Source organism: Mytilus californianus, unplaced genomic scaffold (assembly GCF_021869535.1).
Source record: "Mytilus californianus isolate M0D057914Y unplaced genomic scaffold, xbMytCali1.0.p SCAF_11, whole genome shotgun sequence".
Classification (NCBI taxonomy): domain Eukaryota; kingdom Metazoa; phylum Mollusca; class Bivalvia; order Mytilida; family Mytilidae; genus Mytilus; species Mytilus californianus.
Window position 1 is genome coordinate 20,850,402 of NW_026262593.1, and position 15,305 is coordinate 20,865,706.

Here is a 15,305-nt window from a genome sequence, read left to right on the forward strand (position 1 = left end):
AAAAATTTTCCTCTAGATACTATCTTTTGATTGTAAGAAGCATCTGTCCAAGTTTGGTAGAAATCCAGGATATTTTAAGAAAGTTATTAAAATTTTAAAAACTTTAACCACAGAGTAAAATGTTGTGTTAACTGGCAGAAAAACTAAGTCCATTTATAAGTAAAATACGGATAAACAGGATTTTTTTTTTTACAAAATTTACTTCTGGATACTATCTTATGATCATAAACAAGCTTCTGTCCAAGTTTGGTAGAAATCCAGGACAGTTTAAGAAAGATATTAAAATTTCAAAAACTTGAACCACCGAGTGAATATTTGTGGACCCCGCAGACAACGACGAAATGTAGGATCGCTATGTCTCGCTTTTGCGACAAAAGTCGCAGAATCAACAAAAACTCAAGATTAGTATGAAATATGTTATAATGTGGCTATATATTAATTTTTCTTATGTTGTGTTGGTGTTTTTACACCACTGTCCAAGATTAGGGGAGGGTTGAGTGCTCATAAATATGTTTAACCCTTAAACATTCTGCATGGGCCTGTATAAAGCCAGGAGCCTAAAATTCAGTTGTTGTGGGTTGCTATCAGCGACAATTATTTTTTTATATTTATTGTAGTATAAATTAGGCTGTTTTCTCTTTTGATTTATTTCACGTATTTTTTATCCCCAGCATTTCTTAGTTTACTATACAGTAAGGGTTTTGCTCATTGTTGGAAGGCCATGGTGGTATGTTATTTTCACATCTTTGTCCTAAGGTCTTCATGAATAGTTTGTCTGCAATCAAAATACATCTCCATTTTTTTTTTATTCCTTTTCTTAATTCTACACAACTAGCAGTCAAAACATTGTTCAGATGTCATTACCCATCATGTTTGATTGATTGGTGTTTAACGCCCCTCTCAACACTATTGTGCTATTTCGTGGCTGTCAGTTTTTATTGGTGGAGGAAGCTGGAGTCCCCTGAAAGAATCATCGACCTTCGGTAGGAAAACTGACAATCCTAGTCAATTAAGATTGGAGTCGAGTGCGCCTGCCCTGTGCGGGATTCGAACTCACAACCTCAGTGTTGACTGGCTAGTGATACTAGACCACCCGGCCACTGAGGCCATCATGAAGAAATAAAAAGAGTTAATTTCATGAAGAAATAAAAAGAGTTAATTTTTTTTTAAAGTTTATTAGACAAGGTCAGAAAAATAGTAAAGTTTTATTTATACTAAAAAGTATAAAATGTATCACAGTCCTATTTTTTTTAATTTCTGAACCATACATTAAAAAATAATTATATAAAAATATATCTATGTAAAATTGTATTTTGCTGTAGTACATGTATATGAAAATTAAATTAATTTTGTTCATAAAACATTAAATATATATATATACAAAATATATCAAATAACTTAATTGAATTTGTGGACAGATATTCATCACATAAAAATACCCAACTGGACGGATTTCGTTTATCTCAAAATATAAAATGTCATTTTCAGGAAAAATAAAAGTCAAAATATCATAATATCCTATCAAGAAAAGAAAATTTTAAACAGAAATTTAGATAATAGACAGAAATAATAAATAAATAATATTTGTCCATGTTCAGTTTCCATTGTCCATTAAAATGAATCAGTTGTGATGAAATTCCTCAAAGTATTGGTGTCATTGTTCCGTCATATACTGATATTTTACCAGGGTCTGCCGTGGACGTCTGACTGTCACTGACACGATATGGAGATTTACTTCCAGATGACCGATCATCCTCAGATCCATTAGAGGGAGGTGTATTTTGGCCTGATGGACCTGGGGATCCTCCATTGGATGCTGGAGCCCATCGGGCAGCATTCTTGGACATGGGTTGTGGTGTGGAAGTACCAGATCCTGAGGACCCTGGTTTAGGTCCATTATTTGACATGGCATCAAGGTCTGCTGACAGATTGGGCTCAACAACTTCAGATGGATGTGGAGCAATTTTTGGACCAGAACTAGCTATCAAAGGATCAAATGAAGACATCATATGACGTTTCTCAATTTTCCAATCATCTTTTGGAGGGAAGTCCTGAAATGGAAAAATAATATTTTTAATTTTTAGTTGCAGAGATTATTTGGTATATAAAGATTTAAAGCCCAAATAAAAATAATAACAAACATAAAATAGATCTTTAATACAAGTCTGATACATCAATCATCTGTAATCTTAAGAATGTCAAAAATCCTACTTATCTTTAAGATTATTTAATGTGAAAAGTTATCATAATATACTAAACTATTCTTGCAACATTATTACAAAAGATTCATGTTAAACAAGTATATCACATAAATCTTGATAAAAAAAGTGCCAGCAGAGTAATTCACTGACTATCAATCCTAATCATTTGTGAAAGTTTATAGAAAAGCTATTAATGTATATAAAACTGACAACTTTATCGTAAATCATTATTATACATTCTTCCATTTGTCGAAATTAGAAACTTATTATTGAGCTGATCCCAGGAGTTTTGCCTTTTTACTATACAAATGAGCCAAATCATTTTTTTCAAGCTGTAGTTTGAATTCTATTATTTTTTCTATGGATATGATACTTATAAATCAATTAAGTGCAAGAATTGTCCTTCAAATCCCTTTTCGTTTGATAGGCTTAGTGATAAAGTTATAACTAGTCTAATTTATTGATCATTTATCTATGTATCTTGTGATCCCACTGAAAGTTGGGTATTTAAAAAACACCTGAACACTGCCATATATTAAGTTTCACATTTCAGAAACTTCTTTTAGTGATTGATTTTTTTATTTGACTATGTTTTGGTTGTACATCAGGAAATTTGATTTTGATAGAGCTTTGGTAGCATCTTTCAAGTTAAATTTATTCACATCTTGCACACTCAGGGTGATTAAGAGCTTGATAGAATACAGAATGGAAATGGAGAATGTGTCAAAGAGACAACAACCTAACCAAAGAGCAGAAAACAGCCCAAGTCCTACAATGGGTCTCCACAGCAGTGAGAAAATTCAGCACCTAGAGGCGGGCTTCAGCTGGCCCCTAAACAATAATGTATGATTGTTCAGTGAAATGGACGCCACACTAAACTATGTTATATCTAAATGTATTATGAAAAGTGATTTGTACATCTGAATGCTTTATGAAAAGTGACTTGTACATCTGAATGCTTTATGAAAAGTGACTTGTACATCTGAATACTTTATGAAAAGTGACTTGTATATCGGAATGCTTTATGAAAAGTGACTTGTACGTCTGAATGCTTTATGAAAAGTGACTTGTACATCTGAATGCTTTATGAAAAGTGACTTGTATATCGGAATGCATTATGAAAAGTGACTTGTACATCTGAATGCTTTATGAAAAGTGACTTGTAGACAATGTAGGTTAGAAAAATAATAGAGAAACTGAACATGGACAGTGGCCGAAACATCTTACTGTAAAAAAAATATATTCAACCTGGAGAGAACACTGCCCCAAAACCCACTTTTATTTATACTTATGCCACTTTGTCATTAGATATTGCTTGTGGTAAAATCTCTCAAAACACAGGCTTTAATAATAAATGATCATAAACATACAAATATAATACAAAACAAAACAACAACTTACCGTTTTATCTGGATTGTTAAAATCTGCAAATAAAATTGAAAAAATGTTAAAATAAACTAATTTATAAATCTATTTCCTTCTGAACTACTGCATGAAACAAGTAAATAAATTCTAGCTGTGTTTATTTGTGACTTCCAATCAATATAGTATACCAATAATATATTTTAATGTTCCAGCAAAGTTCTGAAACTTATATACAGAGAAGTAATGTAACAATTGTGATAAAAGAACAAATTGTGATTAAAAAAAACAAAATTCCATGATTCTACATTTTCAATATAAAATACACAATAAACTATGTATACTTGTAACACCATATCCAGCTTTTTAAAAACTTATTGCATGAGACTCAGATATTCAACCATGTCTCAATTTTAATGTGTTTCATTTTTCATGCCATATCAAAGGAAATCCTAAAGAAATTATGCAAATGGTACATTTATTTGCATTTCAATAAACCAAATATGGAGCACTTTTTACACATATAATACACATACCAAATGAAGGGTTGTCAGCTGACATTCGATCCGAATCACCCATGAAATCCCCAAGAGAGGCTTGTGATCCATACGAGTTGGCGGTGTCACCACCTTGACATAAGATGTACTTCTCAACCCATGGTATATGACTCCTGAAAGTTAATTAATGTATCATTTATTAATTTTCAGCCATAAAAAGCAGATGCACCTTATGTGCAATAAATGAAAACTTCACAATAAAAAAATGAAAGAACAGTTTTAGATATATAATAAGGTGTATATGATATGGCTCTTTGAATATCACACACAGTAACAACTCTCAACCAATATAATCCCTGGAGCAGAGCTCTTGGATTATATGGGTATCTCAGGTTGATACAGGTGAGATATTTAAAAAAGCTTTATGATATTCTCTAAATAGCGCAATATTTTACTTTTTAAATAATCATTTCAAGTTCGTGTATTTAAATTTCAAGAAAATTCTTTCATCATTTTGTGATGATGTTTCTCACAACTTTGACATCAGTATTTTGTATTTGTATTGTCAAATTAACAGAATCGTATAAAACAACTTTTGTCATAATTTGACTGATCTAACCAATAGTATCGGTAATCAGCTGTTGCCCAAAAAAAAAAAAAAATTCTAAACAGGCAATGAACATGAAAAAGATTATCTTTCTTTGAAAAAATCTGTTTGAGTAATGAATGCACTTTGTTGTTTCTCTTAAAATGTTTGCTATTTTTTTTACTATTTATGGAAATACTATGCTCATATACCATATGCATGTAACAAGAATGATTAGGATCCACATTTGACAATCAGATATAGAAATAGATTCACTTTCATTATAGATGTTGAAGATTTGAAGACATATCAAATACCGTATAGTGGGTTATTTTCGTGGGGTGTTAATTTTCGCTGAAAGAACAAAATCGCCAAAATAAATTCCGCAAATTTAAAAGTCCACATGCAATGGTATTGTATAAAAGTTTTGAATCCGCCAAAATATTTTGTATACCTTATTCTATGAAAATTGCGAAATATTACACCCGCGAAAATAACCGCCTATACCGTAGTTATAAAACAGAGTTAGTTCTAATAACAAAACTCCTTTTCCAGAACAACTTCATATTTAAAAAAAAACCAATAAAACAAAATCTCATTAGTTGTGTTACTGTCACATTGACCTATAACCCACATCTCTTTTTATTTACATTTATTCTCATACTAGGAAGTCTTAATGCAGTATTATTGTTTTTTTAGACAGATCGAAGATTATGTTGAAGAAAAATATTTCCCCAAACCACACCTCTTGCTATCACTGGTAGTGGAATAAAAATTTCTTTACAAACTAACTGAAATCACAAACAAATAATGGGAGATAACTCCCACAAACTATAATAAAGAGGCGATACTTACTCTCTTCTCTTCCATCTGTAAACTATTAACAGTACGATCACTACAATTAGTAATATGCCAATGATGATCAGGGCAATCATCCATGGACGCAACAAACAGTTTGGATTATCTTCAGGACATGCACACTCGTAATAATCAATGTAGTCATAACATGCAAATGGGTCTGGACAAGGGGAGCTAATACACTCGTTGATATTCTCTTCACAATGGATACCAGTCCAACCAGAGGCACATATGCAGTTGTAGTTGATATCAAAACTTTCTGAAGCCCTACGGTAGTGTTCACATGGATATGATATACTGCGATTCTTTGCTGAAACATAAACATTTGCATTTGAAAATATGCAGTGTTATCATACAGAAACAAACATGTTCAAGAATGGATTTAAGAAAATTAAATTAAAAAGAACCATCTTTTGAAATCATTTAAAACTTTATCATATAATATTTACAGTAGGTGTTCAATTAATAACAATGCTGATCTTTTATTGGCAGAAAATAAGAATACTTTGAATTCCCCCATTTTTCTTTCATATAAATATTTTGGTAAACCTACGTTCACATTCTCCTTCATTGCGACATGGTGACTCCATCACCGTGAACTGTATGGTAACTAGACGTGACAAGGCACCATTAGAGTCTGAGAAGTAAACTTTAGCCTCATCATAGCCTGAGAAGGAATAGTTCTGTACGTATGCCAATTTCATGTAGTTCCATTCATGCTCGTTTACTGGCTTCAATAGTGAGAGGTCACATGGGAACATCAAATTATCCTGTAAATGTAGAACATGTTGAAATGAACAATTTATTATGTATACATTTAGGGAGCTACCATTTGATTTTTATGGGGAGCTAGGATGAAATTTGAAAAAAAAGGCAGGACAGGAGTTTTGAGTAAAAAAAAAAAGGCAGGATGAGCAACTTTGCAAAAAAAAAAAGGCAGGATAACAATTTATGTCAAAAAAAGGCAGGATAAACTAATAAAAAAAAAGGCATGACCAAATAGAGTGAAAAATAAAAAGGCAGGACAGAGATTACACAAAAAAAAAAATGCAGGACAAAATTTTTCATCCTAGCCCCCCCATAGAAATCAAATGGTAGCTCCCTTATATACTGTACATTCACATTTCTTTTGCATGCATTTATTATTGTGATTATTGAACAAAGGACACAAATTCAAGGTCAATAATCCTTGTCATTTCAAGAAAACTGCATACAAATATCGCTATAAAATTTTAACATAAAAGTTTTTATTTCAGTGACACCTTATCCTGTGGCAATTTTCGCAATTATAAAAACATTGCAAACATTTGTGAATTTACAGTATGTTAATCTTCAATGACTGAAATAAATGCAAGGTAAATTCATTGGTCTATGTATATGTTCTAGAAATTCACTAGCAAAACTGCAAACCTACTTTTCCACACGTATAATCCTTTTAATTAAAGCGTAAGCAAACTAGGATTTGGCATTTTTTTCAATGTATTCAGACAAAATGTTTTTGTAATGTAAAATCTTAAGGTCTGTGTTTCACAAAAAATTTTGAAATAAAAACCCTTACAAATCATGAAGAATTTCAATCAAAACTTTTATGAAACCATAGCTATTATTACTGAGGGTGGTAAAGGGGGGTGCTTGCACGGAAAAAACGTGAAATAAGACATAATTTCACGTTGAACGTGAAATAATTTCTGTCATGAACGTTGCACGAAAAATAAAGACTGTTGTGAACCTTTTGTCACTGAGTCACTGTCTTCTTGTATATATAAACTCTCTGTTTTACTTGTTATTCCCGATTTAGTATACACATTGATGATGTAAATGGTTTACGGCTTTTAACTTGAAAAGTATTTCTTGACGATCCCTGCCAAGTATTTGAATTTTATTTGAAAAATACCGAGCACGCAAAATAAGCATTTGAAAATCACGATGCACGTAAAATTAAATAAGCAGAACACGTTGAACGAGGCACCTGTCTTGCACGACTGAACGTTGAATAAAAAAGTAAAAACACGTTGAACGTGAAATAAAAAACGGCGATCACGTTGCACGAAAATAACCCTTTACCACCCTCATTACTGAGAGTACATAATTAAGAGTTTCAATATTTATTTAATCTCTACTAAAATGAACTTACAGTCCTTTCTGTTACATTTGGACATGGATTTGCAATGGTGGGTATACTTGTTGAATTGTCTGTGATATTCATAACTCCACCGACTGGTTCCTGGACATTAAGCAGTAGTGTATCCCCTGATTCAACATCATAAGCTCCTAGTAATGCATACCATGATGGTGACCAGACATGTTCATTCCAATCATTCTTCTGTTCCAGATAAACCTGTAATTGATAAATAAGACTTAATCTATACTTAAACCACAATCACATCCTTTTTTCCACATATGTAACCTACCAAATTAAGACTTATTACAGGGTTTGTACTTACATGAGCAACACGACAGGTGACACATGGAGAGCAGGGTCTTCTTACCGTTTCAGAGATTCTGAGATCACCTCTGGTTTTTGGAGGGGTTCTATTTGCTAAGTCTTTGGTTTTCTTTGTTGTGTTTTGTATAATGTTGTTTGTCGTTTTTAGTTTTTTGCCATGGAATTGTCAGTTTGAGTTCGACTAATGAGTTTGAATGTCCATTTGGTATCTTTCCCCTCCCTTTTAAAGTCCAATAATTAATTCTGACATTAGGTCAATATTTAAGTCTTACAGAATTAATCTTGTAACTTTCAATACATCAAATCAATGAAATGACCAAGTTAAACCACTGATTTTCAAGATGTTTTCTGTTCGTTTTTATTTTTTTACTTTTCTGTTGCGCAATAATGAGTAAATCGGTTTGCAAAATTATATATTATTTTACATGCCTTTATAATTTTTGTTTCTATATATGGTAACAATGACCTTGATTTTTGACCTGTTGACCCCAAAAACTATAGTCTTAATTCCCATTTGTTTCATACACAAGGCCAGATAAAAAGATAACTATTCTTAATAACAATTTTTTTTCTGGGGAGAATATTTATAAAATAAATCAATAAATGATTTGCAGCATTTTTAAAGAAACTGGTTCTTCCTTCTAGAGTTGATTCAAAACAAAAGGGCACTACAGTTACCTGGCAACCACACTGGGTTACTCAGGGGAGACAACTTACCAAAACTGGTTCCGTAGGATCTGCTGGTAGTTGTGATTCTCCTAATAAAGTGAGGAAGATAGTTGGTGGATCTGCTATATCTGTTACATTAACAGTCAGCCATACTGTTACATTATTTGGTGGAATAACTGGATCAGTTTGAACTTCCTGTAAGATGACTGGGAATGTCTGAATACCCTGACAGTTATCACAAGGTGTGAACAGCAGTCTGAAAAGAGAAAAACAAATCAATACACAAAAAGTTCTCACAAATGTGTACAGCAGGCTACAGAGATAAACAAAATACAAGTATTGATTATTTTAGAAATGGAGTTACTTTAAAATTATTTTTTGGTATACCATATACCAATAATGTAAAATCTTTGATTCCTAGAACTTCAATTCAGCATTGGGAGATCAAATGTCAAAAACTGTATTTTACAATATTATGCTGCCAGTATCATGATAACTTACATTCCATCAACAGACAGGATTGGTGTTCCCATGGTATAGTTAGTGTAGTTACCAACCAGATAGAACTCAATTGTATCCCCCTCATCATCTGTAGCTTCCAACTGGTACTGTATTGTACCTGAAAATATACAAATAAATGTACAAATCATACATAGCTTTAGTAGCTACCAACTGGTACTGTATTGTATCTAAAATTATACAAATCACAGATAGCAATAGTTTATTTGAACAATTTAATAATTTTATGTCATTATAATACATCTTTTTATATCAAGGTAAACATTTTTTTTAAACTACCATAATGAGCCAAGGCTTCATGTTGAAGGCTGTATTTTTACCTATAATTGTTAACTTTTTATACATTGTGACTTGGATGGAGAGTTGTCTCATTGCACTCATCGATACCACATCTTCTTATTTATATTGACAAAACTAATGAAAGCGTTTCAATTTTCTTAAGTTCAAGTGTTTGCTTGTTTGTTAGTATTTAAAGCTGGTTTCAGTGAACTTGGCAGTATTATGGTTGCCAGTTTTTATTGTTGGAGATACTGGAGTACATGAAGATAACCACATCATTTTGGCAGGAAAACTGGCAATCCCTGTCAATTAAGAGTTGAACACACCTTGCCACAAGAACTAATAACATCAGAGTTGAACGCACCTTGCCACAAGAACTAATAACATCAGAGTTGAACGCACCTTGCCACAAGAACTAATAACATCAGAGTTGAACACACCTTGCCACAAGAACTAATAACATCAGAGTTGAACGCACCTTGCCACAAGAACTAATAACATCAGAGTTGAACACACCTTGCCACAAGAACTACCTTGCCACAAGAACTAATAACATCAGAGTTGAACACACCTTGCCACAATAACTAATAACATCAGAGTTGAACACACCTTTCCACAAATACTAATAACATCAAAGTTGAACACACCTTGCCACAAGAACTAATAACATCAGAGCTGAACACACCTTACCACAAGAACTAATAACATCCAAGTTGACAGGCTAGAGATCACTGCAGATCAATTACTTAGACCACTATTCAACTGGTTCATGTAAAACAGAAAGTTGCATTGGATTTTGATGGCCTCTATAAGAATATTTTCATTATACTCCACTTGTGTTAAGCTCACATATGGACTATTAAGGGACAATAAGTGAGAGAAAAAAAAACCTTTTCAAGTTTGGATTTAAAAGTTGAAAAACTTAAATGGCACTATCAGAGAGAAGGGGCTCCAAAAGCTGTCTAGAAATTTTTTCTAAAGACTTTTTTGTTTCCCATTTCTTACCTGCATCTTCTGACATATAGATTACATCTGGTACTGTAAGTTGGGGTTCTGAATTTGTAATGGATGCTTTGGCACTTGCCAGAGAAAACATTGTCTCATGTTTGAAGTATGGATCATTGACTGCACCTTCTGTTAAATCTCTCCAAGTGTTGCATACCTGTGAACATAGCAGAAAATATACAAAATTACACCTTTGCTGAAGTTCAGGAATATATTTTATTAGCATAAGTCAAATGAAACCTTAAGTATATAATGGAAGGAAAATGTACCCTGAAATAAAAAAGTAACACACAGAGATAACCATTGAAATGGTACTTGCTTTTGGCAGTGTAAAAATGAAGATATATGTTATGATAGTCAATGTGATAATAATAAAACAGAGATCAAAAGGACGAAAAAAGTACATAACAACATTCACAAAGCACATTATTGCCTGCAGCAATTAACAAAACCTAACGCATCTTGCAAATCAGAAAAAGATGACCTAAGAAGAATATGGCTATCATTTTTGAGACCCCTTTTCCTAATATAAGTCTTCACATATATCTGTAAATATACATCATTGGCTTTAAAAAATTTGGCTTTGAGCCTTCTTGATGAAGGTAAATATAGGAAAACGCATTAAATTAAGAAAGTTTAATTTTCATTGGAAGGCAATAACAAGCCTGAACATATCAACTTGTCTAGAAGTAATAAATCAATACAAATATAAACCAAGAATGTTGATGATAAATCTGGCTAATTGGATAATAAATCAATACAAATATAAACCAAGAATGTTGATTTTAAATCTGGCTAACAGGATAATAAATCAATACAAATATAAACCAAGAATGCTGATGATAAATCTGGCTAACTGGCTAATAAATCAATACAAATATTAACCAAGAATGTTGATGATAAATTTGGCTAACTGGATAATAAATCAATACAAATATTAACCAAGAATGTTGATGATAAATCTGGCTAACTGGCTAAATTTCAATAATCAGCTAAAGAGAATAATATTACAAAATAGTAAAAAGTTTTAGAAAATATCCTTTAATAGAGATCGTAAAGAGCAGAAAAAACAATCAAAAGCACAAACTCAACAGCCAAAAATTAATAGGACTGAACTTCTCAAGAGATCAGATACATAGACAAACTCTACAAATATGACAGAAATAAAATAAATATATAAATACCTTGACAGTGACAGTACCATCATTATTGAAGACCTCAGTATCTGTTTCATTACATGTTCTACTAGACTCCTCCCACACTTGTCTCACTGAAACATATAATATAAACTATTTCTAAGAAAGGAGGATAGTTTAAGACCATATATTTTTCAATGTTGTTTATTTTTGTTTGTAAATCTATTTTCTTAAAAGTTGCTGTAATCTGCTGTACTGTCTAATATTTTTGGTATTTCTGTAATACTTTTTATACTTAATTTCATCATGCACAATTGTTTTACTCATCTTGCTGTTGTATTTTAGCTTCTTAGATATCATATTCTTTAATGCAATTTTCAAGTGAAGTTATATGTATAATATTTCTAAGGAAGTAAATTTTCATTGAATGGATATTTTTATGCCACATCTGACGTCAAACAAACAAAGGCAATTTTTTCAGAACATAACAAATATGGATAATGTACTAAGGAGAGCTCAAAATTAAATGCCTAAATCTTTTCCCTAAACCAAATGGTTGATTGACTGTTGTCTGCATAATGTCCAGTGGTAAATATTTCAGGATGAGATTTAAATGAACTTAAGTTGAAGTATCTAAAGTAAAAGAAAAGTGAGCCACAATTCTAATTTTACCTGGATTCCAGTGTGTCAATATTGTCCTATTGCCAGAATCATGGGGTCCTGGTCCAGCAACATCACTGTATGTCATCAGAATAGGTCCAGGCATCATAATATGTCCCACAGATACAAAGGCAAAGGCAAATTCACTTCCATAGAATCTAGAACAGAAAATATCGACATAATTAAAAGGCAAAAAAAAAAACCTTCTCCGTAAATGATAAAAGCTGGTTGAGACATGTTTAACTGATAATTATACCATCAGTACAACACAACCATATAGGCTTTCAAATCATATAAAATTTACAATGTATACTAAAAGACAAAAGGAACACACCATCACCATTAAGTGATTGAAATGAGTCAAAATTTTGACAAAACATTTCTGAAGTCAGAAACACCAAAGTCTGTGAAATGAGAATTTTCAGTTTTAATTTCCAACATCCCAATAAACGCATTTTTAACTTTTAGTCTCACAATCATACCTTCCAAGCAGAGTTCTATCCACTAAATCAGTTGTAGTAGATGGATCAACAATATAAGGAACAAAATCTGTTGATGCTGCAGAGTCATAGGTTGCTGTTAACTCGTTTTGTGTAAGGATTGTAAAGGTTGTACTGTGTCCAGAAGTCAAATCTAAAATAAAACAAGAAATCATATGTGGTGATTATCTAAAAATACTGTCTATAACAAAATGTACAAGCAAAACTTTCTGACATGTACATTTATGTATGATTGATTGATTGTTAGTGTTTAAAGCCTCTTTCAGAAGTCTGGTTGAGGGGAAGATTTGAACATGTCTGTTCTTAGCTATTTTGAATTTACATTTTTAATTGAGCACAATAATTGTATTTCAAGAAAATATTTAAGAGTGCAAAAACATATTTTTTTAAGTCAACTTAGTGGATTGACTTTTTATACTTGCTATGCATATTAGAGGTGGCAATTGTTACATCAAAAAATTGTTTTGTCCTTTTTTTATCTTGCTAATACTTACTACTTGGTGTAACAATGACTAAATCATCTCCTACAGCTCTCTTCTTCCTTCTACCAGAACTTGAGGAGACTGATATCGTAATGGCCAATCCATTGAGTGATGTTTCTAGATCAGTATTGGCATTGGTTATAATGACACTTCCCATTGTCTTGTTAATACATCTCATGGCTGCATTACATAACCTCATCATCATAAACACAGTACGTCCTGGCTCCATGTTGAATACATTATTGGCACTGGAGAGACGGTCTGCTTCAGACAAACTTGTATTTTGCACAGGGTTTAATTCAGATAATCGTCTTATATTTACACCATTAATTCTCACGTATCCATCTTCAATCATGATTGTACCAGAAACATTGTATCCTACCCAAGTACATGGGAAAATGTCCTCTTTTTCTTCATCTGTTCCACAGCACAAATCTGAAAAATTTTTGTCAACCATTACAGTACAAGTAATATTCAACATCAGCCAGAGCTGAGCAAACTTACAACAAGTGTTTTCAATAAAAATTTATGGAAGTTGAAGTCTTAGAAGAAATCTTTACCTTGTTCTTACGATATGAGTTTTTCAATCATCAATTATGCAACAGACAATTCAAACTCAATAATTATACAAAAATGAACCTAAAATGGTTCACAGGTCATAAATGATAATAACTTTGGTTAAAAATAAAAATTAATAATAATTTCTTGATAACGAGCATGTATGTAAGGGTTGGAAGGCATCTTGACACAAATCTAACATAAAAAAATTGATTGGTACATAATGTAATTTTTTGTTTTATAAGTGATCATGGCTACCATTATCAATACAAGCCTTCTCATTACAATTCAATTTTCAGGCAAAAGGCCACAATTTTTTTCCTAAAAATTAACATATGCTCAAAATCTAAATTGAAAAAAAAACATAATATTCAACCGTGAGCTGCAACTGCAGTAAAATGTTCAGAATTTTTAAACATCAAAAACTAGATGATGTGCCTGAAAGAAATTCATGATGGGGCTCAAAAGGAGGAGAAAAAACCTCACTAACAGTACATCGTAAAAGCCTTAATTTTGTTTGAAGTCAAATGCCAGTAAAGACCGGGAAATATCAGGTTATATAATCACATTAATATACATACCATATCTATTGACTGCATCGTCATGACTAAGACTAAATTCAACACCTAGTTTGGTTGGATCAGTACTCTGCAGAGAATCTTTTGGAGTGACATCAGCTGATAACTGGGTAGCACCAGGTATAGTGGTATTTACATCATCTATTGGATCCTCCAAAAGTACAATTACACCTGTGAAGTAAGTCAAAGAGGTGTAATATTTGTAGTTTCCATTTATCATAAGTACAAAGCTTGATCTGAAAATTTGGCCTTCTTGGACAGCCAATAGTACATTAGAGCATCTGACGTTCTTCTTTTTATCTTTAAATATTTTACTAGAATATTTTTGCAATTCAACATAGTTTTTTTTTTAATTTAAATTGGCCACTTTTTGATATCAACATTTTGTCATCTTTAACCTTTTTCCATAAAAATGCCAATTTTTCAGTATCTGACCTTTAATCTTCTTCTACAACTATGACTTCCTAAACCATTACGATTTTATCTAGAATTGTGACTTTTATTCACATAAATCAATATTTGTCCTTAATACTAATATTTACTGAACGTTTTAAAGAAACTAGCTTGTTTGGCAAAGTGAATTGAACTGCCAGAGTCCATTAGATGAAAAGCAACGTTATATACCTTTAGTATCATTGTAGCTCACAACATGTCCAGCACCGTTCTCACAGATCAGAGATACATAGTATGTGGTATTGTGTTCCAAGATGCCTTCAAATGTACTGTTAATGGCAGTTTGATTGGTGCCTATAGACTCATATTCCTGTAGCTCTTGTCCGCCAACTGTTGTTCCTATGGCCCACTGATTTTCCTTAAAATAAAAGAACGAAATATAGCAGAGACATATAATATTTACAAATTTAATAACTTTAGTTCAAAAACAGCCATTGTAATCATAACAACATAAAAAAAGGCAAAAACATAAAATTGATTAGTCTTGTTGAGAGTAGAATATTTAAAAATATTATC

At 32.1% G+C, this 15,305-nt stretch overlaps 1 protein-coding gene across 1 annotated transcript in view; it reads right to left on the reverse strand.

The window, feature by feature from the left end:
- Positions 1 to 1,193: 1,193 nt before the first annotated feature.
- LOC127719723 (uncharacterized) overlaps positions 1,194 to 15,305 on the reverse strand; it is a 164,002-nt gene continuing 149,890 nt past the window's right edge. The window contains exons 198-212 of the mRNA XM_052225961.1: positions 14,961 to 15,147; positions 14,340 to 14,507; positions 13,213 to 13,635; positions 12,701 to 12,851; positions 12,231 to 12,376; positions 11,607 to 11,692; positions 10,423 to 10,579; positions 9,121 to 9,238; positions 8,668 to 8,875; positions 7,639 to 7,842; positions 6,058 to 6,274; positions 5,502 to 5,814; positions 4,100 to 4,233; positions 3,603 to 3,625; positions 1,194 to 2,051 (exon numbers count right to left, since the gene is read on the reverse strand). Coding sequence (XP_052081921.1) covers positions 1,641 to 2,051; positions 3,603 to 3,625; positions 4,100 to 4,233; positions 5,502 to 5,814; positions 6,058 to 6,274; positions 7,639 to 7,842; positions 8,668 to 8,875; positions 9,121 to 9,238; positions 10,423 to 10,579; positions 11,607 to 11,692; positions 12,231 to 12,376; positions 12,701 to 12,851; positions 13,213 to 13,635; positions 14,340 to 14,507; positions 14,961 to 15,147 — 2,946 coding nt within the window. The 3' untranslated portion in view covers positions 1,194 to 1,640. The remainder of the gene's footprint in view (positions 2,052 to 3,602; positions 3,626 to 4,099; positions 4,234 to 5,501; positions 5,815 to 6,057; positions 6,275 to 7,638; positions 7,843 to 8,667; positions 8,876 to 9,120; positions 9,239 to 10,422; positions 10,580 to 11,606; positions 11,693 to 12,230; positions 12,377 to 12,700; positions 12,852 to 13,212; positions 13,636 to 14,339; positions 14,508 to 14,960; positions 15,148 to 15,305) is intronic.